Raw genomic sequence first — 15,960 nt, 5'->3', positions numbered from 1 at the left:
GCTTTCGACAGATGACAAAAATACAATATGCCTAAGAATTATAATGACACAACAGCCACTGTCACGCTCCGCGCGTACGGTCCGCTCTATCTGAAAGCGCTGTAAAAGCACTTAGCTTTAACCACCTGTAGCTAAGACACAAAGGAGAATCGGACCTATATCGATATAAAAAATAAATCTTTTTACATGAGGAATCTCCCCACTATACAGCTGATACTTGTTATTTGAAACATTCTGTAAATGTTTTTTCCTAGGAGTTGTAGGGTGACGTCTCTACTGAAAGACAGCGGTATTTTCTACTTGTTTGACATCGAGCACCCGATAATAGGAAGTGAACAGGTGGAACCAACGGTTCTGGAGAGGATTGTTAATCCTAAATCGACAGGACCGTTGGCATCTTTCTGTTGGCATCCTACTGACGACAATAGGATCTTAAGTGTAGGGCCTGGAGATAGAAGTACGTATTCGTCTTTAATTTTATCTTTGTTTTTTTCATTATTTTGTTGTAAATTTACTGTAAGATTTAAATGAATTTTTTTGTTTATCAAAATTATTGATTTTTGCGGGTTCTGTACCCCAAAAAACTCCGTCTGACCACAGATTATACAGATTATAATCGTTGTATTTTCTTTATTGTTTTTCGTGGTACCAATTTTCGGAATCGGGCACTAGTTAGGTTACTAGTTTGCGCACATAGCACGCCCACTTATGGCCTCTAAAATTGTGCACAGCGCCTGACCGGCACAGTTATTAGAGAGATATCGGAAAACCGAATAGCGTCATGCAGTATTTACGCGTACCTTATCATGGTTACGATATGCGCAAGTCAATTTTTAACGCAAACCCGCTAATAACGTTACCGCCTGACGTAATTTGCGAATCAATTACACCACGCTTATTTCTAAATAACGTTTAAAAATTGCTTAAATGGGCATGTGCGGGTATTTGACAACCGGGGCCGGCCGGCGATATCTTTTATTTTAGGTTATGTTTGAGTTGTTTTGAATTATTACATTAGTTTTATTAGGTAATTTGATATTTAAGTAGCTGGGATTAGTTTTAATTAAATAAATGTGGCTCAAAATATGGATTTCACCTCTTCCAATACTAAAGAACCTATAAAGAGTCTTAGGTTTACAGCAGATGACGACTTAGCCCTTCTAAGAGAATTTGTTGCGTGTTGCCCTAAACCCACTGACAGACGTTGAACAATAAAGCACTGGAAATCAGTACTTTAGCCCTTTAGTTTTAAAATACCTAGTAAACAAAACAATTTCAAAGTTTTAAATTCAAAGTTAGGTTAAGTTTAAATAGCGGACGCGACGCGAACAGAATTCTTTCCGATCCGATAACTATAAATGAAGAGAGTTAATACCACCTCACGTAAAGGAAATAACACCTGGCCTTATTAACGTCCATGCACGCTATTCGGTTTAGCGGTATCTCTCTATTATGCTGTTTATTGTTATTTTACGCGAGTTTATTTTTGCGCACAGGAAATTTAACTCGTTTGCACATCGTCATAAAAAACAATTTTCGTACCACGAATTAAGCCGGAGTCTCATGCATCCGAAATCCGATGACACGACGATCCGACGGTGCTCCTATTGGTCGAAATATTTTGACACCAATTTTTATCCGATAATTTTAACTAATTGTCTGACGTCGTATAAAGTTAAATTTTGTTTAACTTTTGTACGATATCGTGAAGTGGGCAATTTGGGGATATTTGGCGAGGAAGTTAGTTTTATAAGTGTTTCTCCAATAAAACATGACATGAATCTCTATTCATTGCAGCAGAAAAATGTCAAAAGTGTCAAATTTCGGATCGAACTTTCGGATGTATGTGACAGCCCTTTTTTATTTCACAGGATAACTTCAAATTTCGGATGTCGTACCATCGGATTTCGGATGCATGAGACTCTGGCTTTAGGGATAAGATTTTTATCTGTATACACATAGTATACCTAATCTGTGGTCTGACGCTCAAGACCTTGTTATCTCGGGAATGTGTGGAGGTATTATAGGCTTGATGCATTCTCCGCCGGTGCTGCCACCATCGGAGAATATCGTAAACAACTAGTATATACAAATACACGAGTTTAAATAGCGAGTATACAAAACATTTATTATATAGTTATTCTAAAAGTGTTAGGAAGTACCGTATGATCGAGAAAAAACGGCGTCAGCGATGGCTATGAAATGAAGATCGCTGTCATTTTATATGTAAATTTAGATGGGAAATGTCATCGATCGTCATTTCCCAGCCAACTGGACTCCGTTTTTTTTCGATCATACGGTATAATTTGTGAAAATTCTAAAAATAAAACTAAAAAAGTAAATATTTTGATATCTTGAGAAGGTCTAACTTGTAATATAATTTATTATTCCAATTAAAAAAGCTTTTTAGATGAGTTCAACTACGGTAGCGAACATAGTTTTAATCACAATAGTTTTGCTAGTGGGGTATAATTGGGGCTGAAATTTTTTAAAGGTACCGTGAAGTGGGGTGACTTTACCCAATTCTGAATTTTAAATCGTGTTTATTTCAAAAATTGTTGTATTTTCTGAAATGCGCATGGTCTATGCTATAAGTGGTAATAAGAACAACAATAATACGCTTTTTTGTTTATTAAAAAAAATATATATATATAAAAAAAGTAAAAAACTGGATGGGCAAAGTTAGTTGCTTATATGGGGTGTCTTTGCCCTCTTCCTTATTCTTATTGATAGACCAAAGCCACCCCATTTAAAAGCATAATCACGTAAAATATGCGTCATCACCCTCAATATTATAACGAACTTCTGCATAATACTTACCTCAATATAGCGTGGTTAACTATTGCAGCCACGTAGAAGTTTGAAACGCACAAAATAGGCTTTAAAAACAGATTTGGCTTCACAGCACTGTAAATGCTACATAGCAACTGATGGCAAGCGTTTAGCGACGTTTCGAGACGTGGGGCGCCTCCACCCATAATTTACCGATAACACATAACGCGTTCTTTTCAAGTAGTGGCTACGGCTACGTCTAACATATTTTCGGACGAAAATTGGAAAAGTCACCCCATTTCACGGTACATAATTATAATTTTAGAAGATGTTCATAAAACATCTAATCACTAGTTGATTAAAAAAAGTATACCATTAATGTTGCAAATTATATTTTATCCCCTTATAGTATATGTCTATTTAATTTTTTGATTATTGTAACGAGCACTTTGTTTACTCATTTGTTTTGTCAAACTGCTTGAATCCATTTCTGCTATTGAGCAAATCGGTTAAGAAATTATGAAGCTATAAAATGTAGTTTCGGGAGAGTTGAATATCCGGGAAAGTTAAGTTATTGAATGTTATTGCACTCAACAACGCCCTAATTACGCTGTCCTTTACGCGTTAACATTTTTTGGGGCAATTTTATTAACATTTGAAATTGTCACAACAAGACGCCTAATTTGAATTCTTTTTCACTTATTTTTTTCTACCCGAAACAGCGTTACATCACACAAACCTCGCACCTGAGTGTTCTATAGTCTCAATAAATGCATTAGCAAAAAACTAAAATACTTAAATATCATGACAAAACCTCGATTTCAATATTATTTTAATGCGATCGACATTACATCGACATAGTTCACGCTATATATTGATAATTTCTGATTTCTGCCGTTGAAGTGCTGCCGTCGGAATTTGTTGAAATTAACTAAAATGCGTCAAGCCTATACATATGTAATTAAATCATAAAAAAATACAGTGTTTATACGGACATGTATGAATTTATCTCTATTCATATTTATTTTTGAATATTTAGCTGTGAACTTACCGCAAAAGTTCAAAAAATAGTTTTGTTTGTCAGAATTATTATTTTTTTCCGTGTACATCGATTTATGCTTCGGACATTTGAACCACTCGTTCGGGAGGGCGAAAAGTATCGATATTATACGAAAAATCGATAGTTTGTAGGGGAAATATAGGTAACCAGTCAAATTTGGTATTTCTGACAGCACCATACTGAGTTCAATTTAAAATAATTCTCGTGATATATACCGTATGATCTTAAAAAAAAACGGCGTCAAAGACAATCGACGATAATTTTGGCGAGGTCGATCTCGAGACGTCATTTACCGAAAATTGACATAAAACTTGTCAAAAATCAACGCTATTTATAGAAAGATTAAAAAAGGATAGAACGTTTCTAGACACACAAATGAATTTTTAAAAAATATTTTTTCTCGAATTTTGAACTACACCATTTAAACAACCTAAAAAATAAAGAAGCACGGGTCGAATAAATGACGTCTAGGGCTTGACCTCGTAGAAAATATCATTGATTGTCAATACCCAGCCGTCTTCGACGCCGTTTTTTTTTTCGATCATATGGTACTGTAGCTGTATACCGTGCTGGCAACTGTTACTTTTGGGTCGGCATTTACATGTGTGGAAGTAAATCGCATAGGGATCTTATTAAGTCGGAGCGAGAGAAATGCGACCGACTGACGCGATGCGCGACGGTGTGCTGTTGCGGCGTTGCCGATACGCCTTTCCCTATCAAGTAAAGTAAAATCACGATCGCAAACCGTTTATTTTTAAAAGACTTTTTCTTCAAGAGATAACTAGATAAAATCATTAGGTTTGTAATGTTTCTGAGCATCTGAAATGAAATTATAAGGATATCGTTAGGGTGTCATTTTTTTTATAACGAGAAAACGTCAGTAATCGCGATAATTTAAAAATTCAACTTTTTAACACATAACAGGCCATAACTCAAAAACCACTTTAGATATTATAACTTTTTTTTATTTTCAAGATCGGATATTTTACAATATGGGTACATAAGAAAAATTCGATAAGGTTGTTTTTTCCATTTGAAAAATTGTAAACAATCCATCCATTTACTTTTAGAGCATAGCAATTTTCTGCAATCGTGTAATTTTTTTATTGATAAAGATTTTCACATACTGTCTATAAAGAAAATACAGCAGAAATATTAACAAAGTTCTGGAAAAAACTACAATCTATTATTTCTAATAGATTTTGAGATATCGATTTTTGAATTCAGAGTTCTAATAGCGCGACCACTATCGAACACCCACTCAATTCCACTTATTTTTACCAAAAATGCAAGTGTTTCTAGCTTGCACTTAAAAAAATTCAAGCTATAGGGAAAATTACAACGGCTCGTTAATAAATAAACAAATCAAGTATCACGAGTCGTAATTAAATCGTGAAGCTGAACGCATGACGGACACCTTTCCCTAGAACTTTAAGTACTGACAGAGGTATTGATTGGGTCGACCGGTCAACTGCGACAAATCTGCTACATCCCCTTCCACGTCTCTTAGCGATGTGCACAGTTTCTCGGTTTATTTCATACGTTTGGCAACGTGTTTACTGTCCTCTCTTTGTTCAGTACATTATAAACGCATTGTACTCTTCTTACATACGGAATCCTCGACCCAAGACTAACCTTTGCCAGCCCTTAGTATAAATAAATTTTATTGCTAATTGTTAGGGAGGGTCAAAAGTATCGATATATTACAGGTAAAGTATCGAAATATCGATAGTTTGTCCAAAAATATTTCCAAGGCAGTGAAAAATTGGTATTTTTGTTTGCTCTCGTGATTTCTACTATAGCTGTATAAAATTAATTTAAATGGAACATTAAATATATTTACCAAATTATTGTTTAAATTTGCAGATATAATTATCGATCATCAGCTGTATGACAGGATAACTGTCAATTGCACCCCGTGGTTCCAAATTGTATGGTCTCACGGCAAAAAAGTGTTGAAAAGTTTAGACCACAGCACAGTTCCTGCAATGCAGGATATAGCTGTCAAAATGAAAGACAGAGCAAAAGAAGAATACGGTTTAGCTGTAAGTGAACTGTTGTTTTTATTGTATTTTTTTTTTTTCGATCACATGATATATTCTATAGGAAGAGTTATGTAAGAACGCGAATATAGTGAAGAACGATGAAGTACTCTCTAATGTCTGGAATTGGCTAGATTTGTGTTTAAAATTGGTCGAAGAGAACCAAATAGTGCTGCCGGCAGGGTTTCCATACAAACATCCAGGAGTTATGTACATTTTGAATATAGACCCAGATAGAAATCCTTCAGAGACTGTCACCGTGTCATGGAATGAGTTGGGACATGCCAATTGTAGCGGAACCATAAAATATTACAAGTAAATATAATGAAACTAGTGTGTACCAGCGACTTCGTTCGCATCGAATTAATCATTTGTAATGGTGATGATAAAGCAAAGCAAGAATTTTCATTAACGTACAAACTGGATAAAATTTTCTCACATTTATGTCAGCATGAGAAAAACCAATATGGCGATATTATTATATAACTTGGTTAATATTTGAGGGGTAGTTTCATCTCGTTGGAATTTGACTTTCGAAAAATCAGTTTGCTAAAAATAAGCTTTTTATGTCAAGCAGTTTAAGCAGAATCGTGGTTAAGAAATTACCCAACTTTTTGGAACACCCTGTATGATTTTTTAAGAAATTTCAAAATATGTAAAAAAAAACAAATAAATTATGCGCGTCCAAGCGTTTTCCCGAAAGACTAACCGGGTTTTAAATAAAAAATATTCTAATATTTGAGGGTGGTTTCAGCCCCTTAGATTTCGAGTTTCGAAAAATCCCTTCTTATCGAACCTCTACACCCTAAAGTCAATCGGTTTTCCAAAAATCAGCTTTTTACATCAAGGGCTTTAAGCAGGATCGTGATTAATCAATGACCAGATTTTTCAAAACACCCTGTATACATTTTTAAAAAATCCTAAAATATTATTCTGAAAATTTTTCAGAATAAATAAATATCTAAATATTGAAACTTAATAACGTACTGAAACATACAGCGCCATAGTATCTCGACCTCCGCCCGTTATGCTCGTAACAGGTTGAAAAACAATGTAGGTATCTAAAACAACTGATGGCGTTATTCTCCAACCTGTTTCGAACCTCCATCGACAATCGATCGATGCAGCAGCGTTACTTTCCCACTCCGATTATCTCGACCACCGCTCTGTTATGCTCGTAACAGGTTAAAAAACAACATATCTAAAATGACTGCTTATTTTCTATACGTTATTCCCCAACCCGTTGCGAGCTTTCATCGACAATCGACCGATGCAGCAGCATTCCTTTCCCACTCCTGTTATCTCGACCGCCAGGCGTTATACCCGCAGCTGTTTCAAAAAAGCTGTTTCTTTTATATTGTTACGTTTTTCGTCGGTTCCGTAGTCCATAGATCGATAGGTGCATAGAGAAGGTTTCGATTGTTCTCGTATGTACTACTCCATTCCAGTGGAACTCGATTCTTCTCGAAACTTCGAATAAATTATTACGGTGTCTATTCCTTAATGCGATGTTAAGGTCATCTGAGGGCGGGACATATAGTTAGGTTAGGTCGAGTCCACACGGGTCCGCAACAATATCCTATTATTTTTAAGCTGTTGCAAGCCCAACACGACCATCGACGGCATCGACCGATGCAGCTACGTTCGCTGTAGCGCATACCCCACTCCGTTGCTGTTGTATCTCGCCGCCTGTATCGATGGTTGTCGAAATAACATGTTTTCCATCTATACTAGTTGTTTTTTGGAATTGCTTCGAGCAGCATCGAATTTCGTGGCGGTGCAGAGCGCCGACTTCGTTTCACGAACGGTCGATATCTTCGTGTCGTTATTTTATATCTGTTATTTTTTAAAAGTAGTATCGGTTGCGTTGTGTTATTTGTAAATAATTGTTATAAAATAACAGCTAGTTAAATAACAACCCATCACTAGGTGGAATAATATGAAAAAAATTAAAACTAATTTTTTTCTAAAATCTTCTTGGACTAATTTTTTTATAATAATCTTTATGTTTATTTCCTGCCAGGATATATTTTTACTACTTTAAAAAATTCTAAAAAAAATCCTGAGTGTGTAAAGGAGTTTCTGACGACTTTTAGTGAGTGACATATTTCACAAAGGTTAAAAAAATGAAGATTTTAATCATAGATAAATGCAACAAGTTTAGATTGGAAAGCCCGTAAAAATTTTAGGTCGCGAAATTATTTTGGGTCGCGACCGTTATACGCGATCTGGCGCTGCTATAGCGGTCGCTAAGAACAACGGCAAACAAAAACAGAAATAATTTTCTCTTGTCAAAGTCAGAATCTTCAAAAGTCATAATAATCTTTCAAAATCTAAACCGCTCTCATCAAAGAAATTCCGAAAAGTGTTTATAGAGCCATTTTCAAAGTAATAATTGCTATCTTGTGAGTTTAATTCAAGTTTTATTTACTCCAACCGGTGATAATTGTGAAAAAGTGGCATTAAAAACTTAAAAAGCTGTGCTGTGAACTGTGAACTGCAAAAACCATCGTGGATCGTGGCATAACGTCGGTTTCCAATGTTTCATATCTATTTCATACATGCATCCTTATATAAAATAAAGTTTCTTGTATGCAGCACACTGTCTTTTATTTATAAAATTAAACGAAAATTATAATAAATTTGAATAAACAATATTTGGCGATATAATTGCGGAAAAAGCCGAACCGCTCCGAAATTTTAAAAAGTTTTGGGTCGCGACCGTTGCAAGAATAGCGCCAAATAGTGTTTACATTGTCCCTTTGAATAAGAAGACTAAGGAAGGAGCATAATGCTATCCATGTATTCATGCATGGTGGGCGGAAAAGCCACCATAAAAGCTCTCTTGGGTGGGGATCCTTGACAGTTCTGTTTGACGATTCATTTGACACATTTGAATTTGATTTGAAATTTTGTGGATTTGTCAGTCTTTAGGAAGCTTATTTTATGTTATTTATTATTTATTCTACTACTGATAGTTGTATAAAGGTAGTAAATCTAGATGGAAATTGTGGCAGAACTTAAATTAACAGTGACACTATCGCGATTTATCGAAAAAAGACTCTAAAATAGTTGGTTGTGTAGCGTGCGGTAGATCTCGGCAAAAATTAAGTGAAATAATGGGACAACTTTTCGCTAGTAAGTGACTATATAATATACATACGTGTAGTAAACCGATCATTTATGAAATTCACTTAAATTAACTAAATTATATATTTTTCTTGCATTTTAGCTTTTATTTATTACTTGTCAAAGATTAGATGTCAAAGAATTTAGATACGTTAATTTGACTTACCTGCTTCAGTAGCGTATCGGATGTTTGTGGTAATAAATACTTATTATAACTTATCTATTTTTATTAGAATTATATATTTTTATAACAATTTTAATAACTACCAACATTTATTCACAACGTAAAATAAAACAACAAATTATTGAGTCTACCCCACGTCTACCCTACATTATAGTTTTACATTTTTTAAATAAAATTAGAACGACACTGATAAACCGGAATTTAAGTCGGCCATATTTGAGGCCCATCGCGGTGTACCTAATATTTTTGATATGCTCCTTCCTTAGTCTTCTTATTCAAAGCATTGTCCTTATGGGCACTTTCCAATCTAAACTTGTTTCATTTATCTATGATTTTAATTTTCTTTCCTCAGCCAGAGAGAAAACTAATAACTAAAGTGAGAGAGACCCATCAACGTTAATCTTTGAAGACTGTGTTAGTGGCGCGGCCTTTGGCGTCTAACCCGAACTATGAGCGCATTATCGATATAGTAGGTTGCATTCATACCTATATACTGGCGCCAAAAATTTAAAATCTGTATATTTGAACCGAATCTTAATCTTTGAAGTTTATAATAAGAAATCTTCGTAGTTTTTTTAGATTATTTTGTTGACAACGAAAATTTATTATTAGACTTTAAAGCATTAAAAGCTATAAATAAAATACTGTGTAGGAACATAATAATTTATTTAACTTCATACTCCTTGCCATACTCCAACTCAAGGCTGCAATCTTCAGTATCTTTTTTATCTAACTTGGTTGGGAGTGAACAGGGAAGCACGGTTGGGAGCTCGCACAGAGTATCAGTAGGTATCCCGTAGGTATTCAATGTTTTTGATAGTCTTTATTCTATAACAAGAACCTAGCAGTTGAAGAAAATAATTTGTATTACTGGAAATAATACCAGGTATAATACCTAGTCGTTCCATAGGTATCAGAAAAGAATGTGACGTTTTAAATTAAAAAATTTAAATTAGCAATGTACGATTATTATGTGCACTCACTATTACTATTAGGTATGTTAAAATAATTACCGAGATAAAACTTACCCTTAAAGGAAACGTTTTGTCTGGGTCTCAACCACAAAACAAAAATTACAAAAATGCCGAATAATCGTGGAATCTGAAATAATCAATAATGACAATAATCTTCTCTTCTGACAAGCTAAAAGAACAGGCACATTCAGTCAAAAACAATTTATTACTCCGATTTGCTCCGATTATCAACAGATTTTAGGTATCTCCTTCTAGAACTAAGAAATAGAAAAAGCTACTGACAATCTAATTAATCCTGTCAAATGTTTAACTTGCAAAATTGAAAACTTCCTTTTTTGACCGCCTAAACGCTATGCGCGTCTGGGATGCGCGGTGACAAAATAAACTTGTCTACGAAATGCCCTATTCCACTCACTTTAGTTATTAGTTTCTCTCTATCCTCAGCTAAAAATCGACTTTTTGTTTAAGAATCATGATCACATCATTTTTTCATGTCTTAGACTTCTAAGAATTAGAAAAAAATCATCATTAATTAATTTTGGATTTTACTATAAAAATAAAATTGAAAAAACAGTTTTTTTTTAAAAACTCGAAAACCGTTTGAGTTAAAGAGCTAAAAATTTAGGTGAATTATTTTGATTCGACACCAAATCGATCCCCTGAGTGCAAGTCAAAAAAGCCGCGGAGGCAGATTTCCCATATTAATACGGCTATACCTTTTCTTGAGAAAAAAAAAACCTTTTTTGGCATTTTTAGACACGACGATAGAAACAACGCTCTACTTCTATGCAGCTGGCCAATAGAACGGGACACTGACTCATTGAGTACTATCATTTCCAGCCTAGAAAGAGCAGGAGCCTACACCAGAGCAGCCGCTTTGGCTGTTTTTAACCTCAATGTCCCACTAGCCATAGAAATATTAGGCAGAGCTCCAGCTAGTTTTAACTCAGCTATGGTAATCTTGGCGCTGTCTGGCTTTTCGGACGATCCCAACAGCGTCTGGAAGAGATTTTGCACTACTTCAATCCATTCACTGACCGATCCTTACTTGAAGGCCATGTTTGGGTTTTTGGCAGGTGACAATAACTATCACACTGTGTTGTATGAGTCCGATATCACTGTAGACGATAAGGTGGCATTGGCTTGTGTTTACTTGGCTGATAACAAATTGAAGGAGTATATGAGCAGGCTGGCTAAAGATTTGTGCAAGCAGGGGAATTTGGATGGACTGCTGCTTACAGGTAAGTTGAAATATATGTACAGGGTGGACTATTTTGGTTGTTTTTATAGGGTATCTAGGAAACCGTGAGAAATATTCAAATTTTGATACTGCAGTCTCGGGTTCTTTTTTTGAAAACAATACAATGGCACAAACGGATCGTGGCTATCTTGATCGGTTTCGAAGCTACAGGGGGATCTCAGATTTTGTACTTTTTGAAGATGTTCGTTAGTTTGTTTATTTCAGCCAACCACGGAAAAATGAATTATACATTCTAAAGGCACTTTTCTGTGTAGAATGCAGTGGTGTAGTGAGACTTTTTTCGAAAAAAATATTTTTTAAGGTATTAACTACACCTATGTTTTTTTTTAAATAGAACCCCCTGTATATTTTTAAATTTTCTTATTTAGCTTGGCATGGGCTTCTCGAAAATATATAACACTCTCTATTTATTTTCACTATTAACCTCAACATTTCAAATTTTTCTTAAAAGACAGAATATTATTTTTATTTTTTGGTTCTTTGACATTATAAACATTTATAAATGTTTATTTTAACAATAAGACTGACAATATTATCTGTATAATGTTTTGTATTATCTTTTGTTTGTTTGTTTGTGTACCTTGTTTTTTTACTTTCTTTGTTAGTTTACCTTTGTCTACAAATTGAAAAATTTTTTGACAATAAAGGCATTTATTTATTTATTTATTTTATAAAATATCCACTTAGTAGATAGTAGGCCGCGCCGAGCAACAAACTAAACGATTGTCATGGTGATCGGAACATACCTTTGATGGATGCGGGACATTTCATTTCAACAGATTGAAGTGTGTGTATTTTAAATAATAAAAAAAATGAGTAAATTTGAAAATTTTAAGAAATATAATATGCTAAATTTTAGTTGACCTTGTATAGTCTGATATTTAATTACAGTAACCATTGTATGTTAAACCAAGTTGAAATTTGACCCGAAAAGTTATACAGGGTGAGACAAAATTAATATGGAACATTAGTCATTTTTAAAAGCAAGTTACTCCTTTATTTTAAATGGAACAGCCAGTATATTTTCCGGTGTTCAATGGGGAATTTATATATCTTCAAAATATTATTAAGGTTGCCTACCCCTCTAACAAAGATTTTCCTAGATATTTTAATTTTTATGATTTTGCGTCAGTAGATCTTTATTATTTGAAAAAATCTAGGGTGGCTGTGTGATATACTTTTTGTTAATTTAACAAAAATTAAAGGTTGTAGAGTAAAATACTCAACGGTAATAAAAAGATACACGTTAAAAACATATTTTAATTATTACGGAATTAAAACTAGATATAAACCTATAATTATGTGATAAAATTAGCTAGATTAAATCAAATGCTTACTACAATAATTTATCTCATGTTGTCGACAATAGTTGGTCGAGTTTTGTAAACACTGTCTTTAACATGTATCCCCATAAAAAAACCAGACTAGATAAAATCAGGAGTTGGCAATTATTAGCATCTCTTTTTGAAGATATTTTTTATTATGCTTTGATGAATTAAAAAGAAAACGGTAAATTCATTTTAAAACTATATTATTTGTGTAGGAAATAGCCCTGAAGGATTAAAGCTTCTGGAAAAATACAATAATAATACAGGGGATATTCAGTCTACTACCCTGATAGCAGTTAGAGCCTTCCATAATGAGATCAACTCTGTTGCAGTTCTCAATTGGATTTTAAAGTAAGTTTTAGTAGTTTTTTTTCTAAGAATCACTGATTATAGTATTGAAATCCTTGAATAAAAAGATTCAGGAAGGAGTAATAATGCTATTCACAGGTGGCTATCGATGTATTCATGCATAGAGATGGAATCAACCTTATAAATCTCCATTTTGACGGTTCTTTTTGACGTTTCACTTAACAGTAATTTTTTTGAAATGCTCCTTCCTTGATCTTTTTACTCCAAGATATAGAAATACACCAAATAATTGAATAGGACATTTAACCTACTATCATTATTATTATTTCTAGTTACAGAAATTTGCTCAACACTTGGAAGCTCTGGTTTCAGAGGTGCGATTTCGACATAATGGTGGCAAAATACAAAAAAGACAAACCGCCACCGCAGATCTACGTCTCTTGTAACTATTGCGGGAAAAATATCTCGGCTCACATGCGCAACCTGAGAACTCAGCAATATTCCAGGCTCAACGTTGCCGGTACATCGAATAAGGTAGCTACATTCTCTCCCTTGGTGGGCTAACACCCAGATTCTTGGGTCCAAAATTATAATTATTTAGACATACAAAATTATAGAGGAATTTTGTAAAGTTTTCTCTCTTGAAAAAAGTCATTTCAGATTTTGTTTTGTAATTTTTACTGTTTTTTTAATACAGTTAACTGCTTGTCCGCATTGTCGCAAGCCACTGCCCCGATGTACAGTGTGTTTGATGAATATGGGCGAGCCCGTAGATGACGAGGACTCGGACAAGCCCAGATCTTTTGACAGCTGGTTCGCTTGGTGTCAGTATTGTAGGCATGGCGGACACGCCAAACACATAACTAACTGGTTCGCGTAAGTAAAAAAATCTTTTATTAAAGCCTAATATTCCATAGTTGTCAGGAAATTTTCCAAAGATTTGGGAAATTTCCTACAAATCTACGAAATTTTCCATAGATCTAGGAAATCTTCCGCAGATCTAGGAAATCTTCCACAGATCTAGGAATTTTTTACAGATCTGGGAAATTTTCCACAGATCTAGAAAATCTTCCAGATCTAGGAAATTTTCCACAGATCTAGGAAATTTTTCGCAGATCTAGGAAATCTTCCAAAGATCTAGGAATTTTCCACAGATCTAGGAAATTTTCCGAAGATCTAGGAAATTTTCCACAGATCCAGGAATTTTTTTACAGATCTAGATTTTCCACAGATCTAGGAAATCTTCCAAATGTCTAGGAAATTTTCCGCAGATCTAGGAAATCTTCCAAAGATCTAGGAAATTTTCCACAGATCTAGGAAACCTTCCAAAGATCTAGGAAATTTTCCACAGATCTAGGAAATTTTTCGCAGATCTAGGAGATCTTCCAAAGATCTAGGAAATTTTCCACAGATCTAGGAAATTTTTTTACAGATCTAGGAAATCTTCCGAAGATCTAGGAAATTTTCCACAGATCCAGGAATTTTTTTACAGATCTAGATTTTCCACAGATCTAGGAAATCTTCCAAAGGTCTAGGAAATTTTCCGCAGATCTAGGAAATCTTCCAAAGATCTAGGAAATTTTCCACAGATCTAGGAATTTTTTACAGATCTAGGAAATTTCCCACAGATCTGGGAAATTTTTTACAGATCTAGGAAATTTTCCACAGATCTAGGAAATCTTCTAAAGATCTAGGAAATTTTCCATAGATCTAGGAATTTTTTTACAGATCTAGGAAATTTTCCACTGGTCTAGGAAATCTTCGAAAGATCTAGGAAATTTTCCACAGATCTAGGAAAATTTTTACAGATCTAAGAAATCTTCCAAAGATCTAAGAAATCTTCCGAAGATTTAGGAAATTTTCCACAGATCTAGGGAATTCTTCCCAGTTTTATGGAATTTTCCACATTAGTCTTTTAATTCAATGACTAATCATTAAAACCAATAAAACAATTTTTTTTCAATCATCTTTTTAGAGAACACGTGGAATGTCCACAAGTAGGATGTACTTGCAGGTGTTTTAGGTTAGACCAAACGGCGTGCAAAAACTGACATTAGACAGTTTTTTAAAGAGAATTTTTATTTGTATATACATTTTGTTAGTTTGAAATAGAAAAAACACTCTGTGAGTTTAAATGAATATAACCAAGCAGAACCATAGGAAATCAGTAGGAAAATACTGCGATTTCAAGCGATATTTACCATACTATCGAAAAAAAAAACGACGTCAAGTAGCCGTTTTCATAGACCGCTACGACGCCGTTTTTTTTTCTATTACACGCTACATTATCTTACATTTTGCTTGCGTGTGCTTATTTAATCTGCGATTTCCAGTGATACATACCGTACTCTCGAAAAAAAAACGTCGGCCAGTAGCAATTTTCGATGACCACTATGATACCGTTTTTTTTTCGATTATCCGTTACATTTTACACGTATATAATTGTTTAACTTCACGGAGTCGTTCTGTAGATTAAATTTTAAGCCTAAAAAACAGACTGATTATTTTAAGTAAGCTCTATTCATATTTTGTGTTATTTTATAAAAAAAATAGTTGACAAACTTTTTATTCATATTTTTAAGACACAACTACCTCTTATTGTATAAGTTTTTAGTGTAATCGTTCGTTTTTTATAACCATTAGCGAAAAAAAAATAGATGAAAAAAAAAACAATTTTTTTAGAGGAAAACAACATAGTTTTATTTTCCCTCGTATATATTACACAGTATGAAAAACTTTATATAAAATTTAAGATTTGCTTTTACGTGTATTATAAATCAAAAAGACTGCGTGTTTGACATATAAACTACAAATAATCTAATAATAATAACAAAATACTAAAAACACAAAAAAAATAATTATTTCATTACATCCGGTATAATACAATGACCTAGAAGATCT

General features: G+C 34.0%; 1 protein-coding gene across 1 annotated transcript in view; it reads left to right on the top strand.

Moving 5' to 3' along the window:
• The window catches only part of LOC115886656 (GATOR complex protein MIOS), a 19,728-nt gene extending 3,768 nt beyond the window's left edge, over positions 1-15,960 (top strand). Inside the window, exons 6-13 of the mRNA XM_030905903.1 lie at positions 255-457; positions 5,699-5,877; positions 5,939-6,189; positions 10,918-11,402; positions 12,966-13,101; positions 13,392-13,593; positions 13,757-13,935; positions 15,035-15,960. Coding sequence (XP_030761763.1) covers positions 255-457; positions 5,699-5,877; positions 5,939-6,189; positions 10,918-11,402; positions 12,966-13,101; positions 13,392-13,593; positions 13,757-13,935; positions 15,035-15,110 — 1,711 coding nt within the window. The 3' untranslated portion in view covers positions 15,111-15,960. The remainder of the gene's footprint in view (positions 1-254; positions 458-5,698; positions 5,878-5,938; positions 6,190-10,917; positions 11,403-12,965; positions 13,102-13,391; positions 13,594-13,756; positions 13,936-15,034) is intronic.

The sequence above is a fragment of the Sitophilus oryzae genome, unplaced genomic scaffold, assembly GCF_002938485.1.
Source record: "Sitophilus oryzae breed Bouriz unplaced genomic scaffold, Soryzae_2.0 scaffold_494_pilon_pilon, whole genome shotgun sequence".
Taxonomy (NCBI): Eukaryota; Metazoa; Arthropoda; class Insecta; order Coleoptera; family Curculionidae; genus Sitophilus; species Sitophilus oryzae.
Note: the sequence above shows the minus strand (reverse complement) of the source record. Positions and strands in the feature narration are given on the sequence as shown.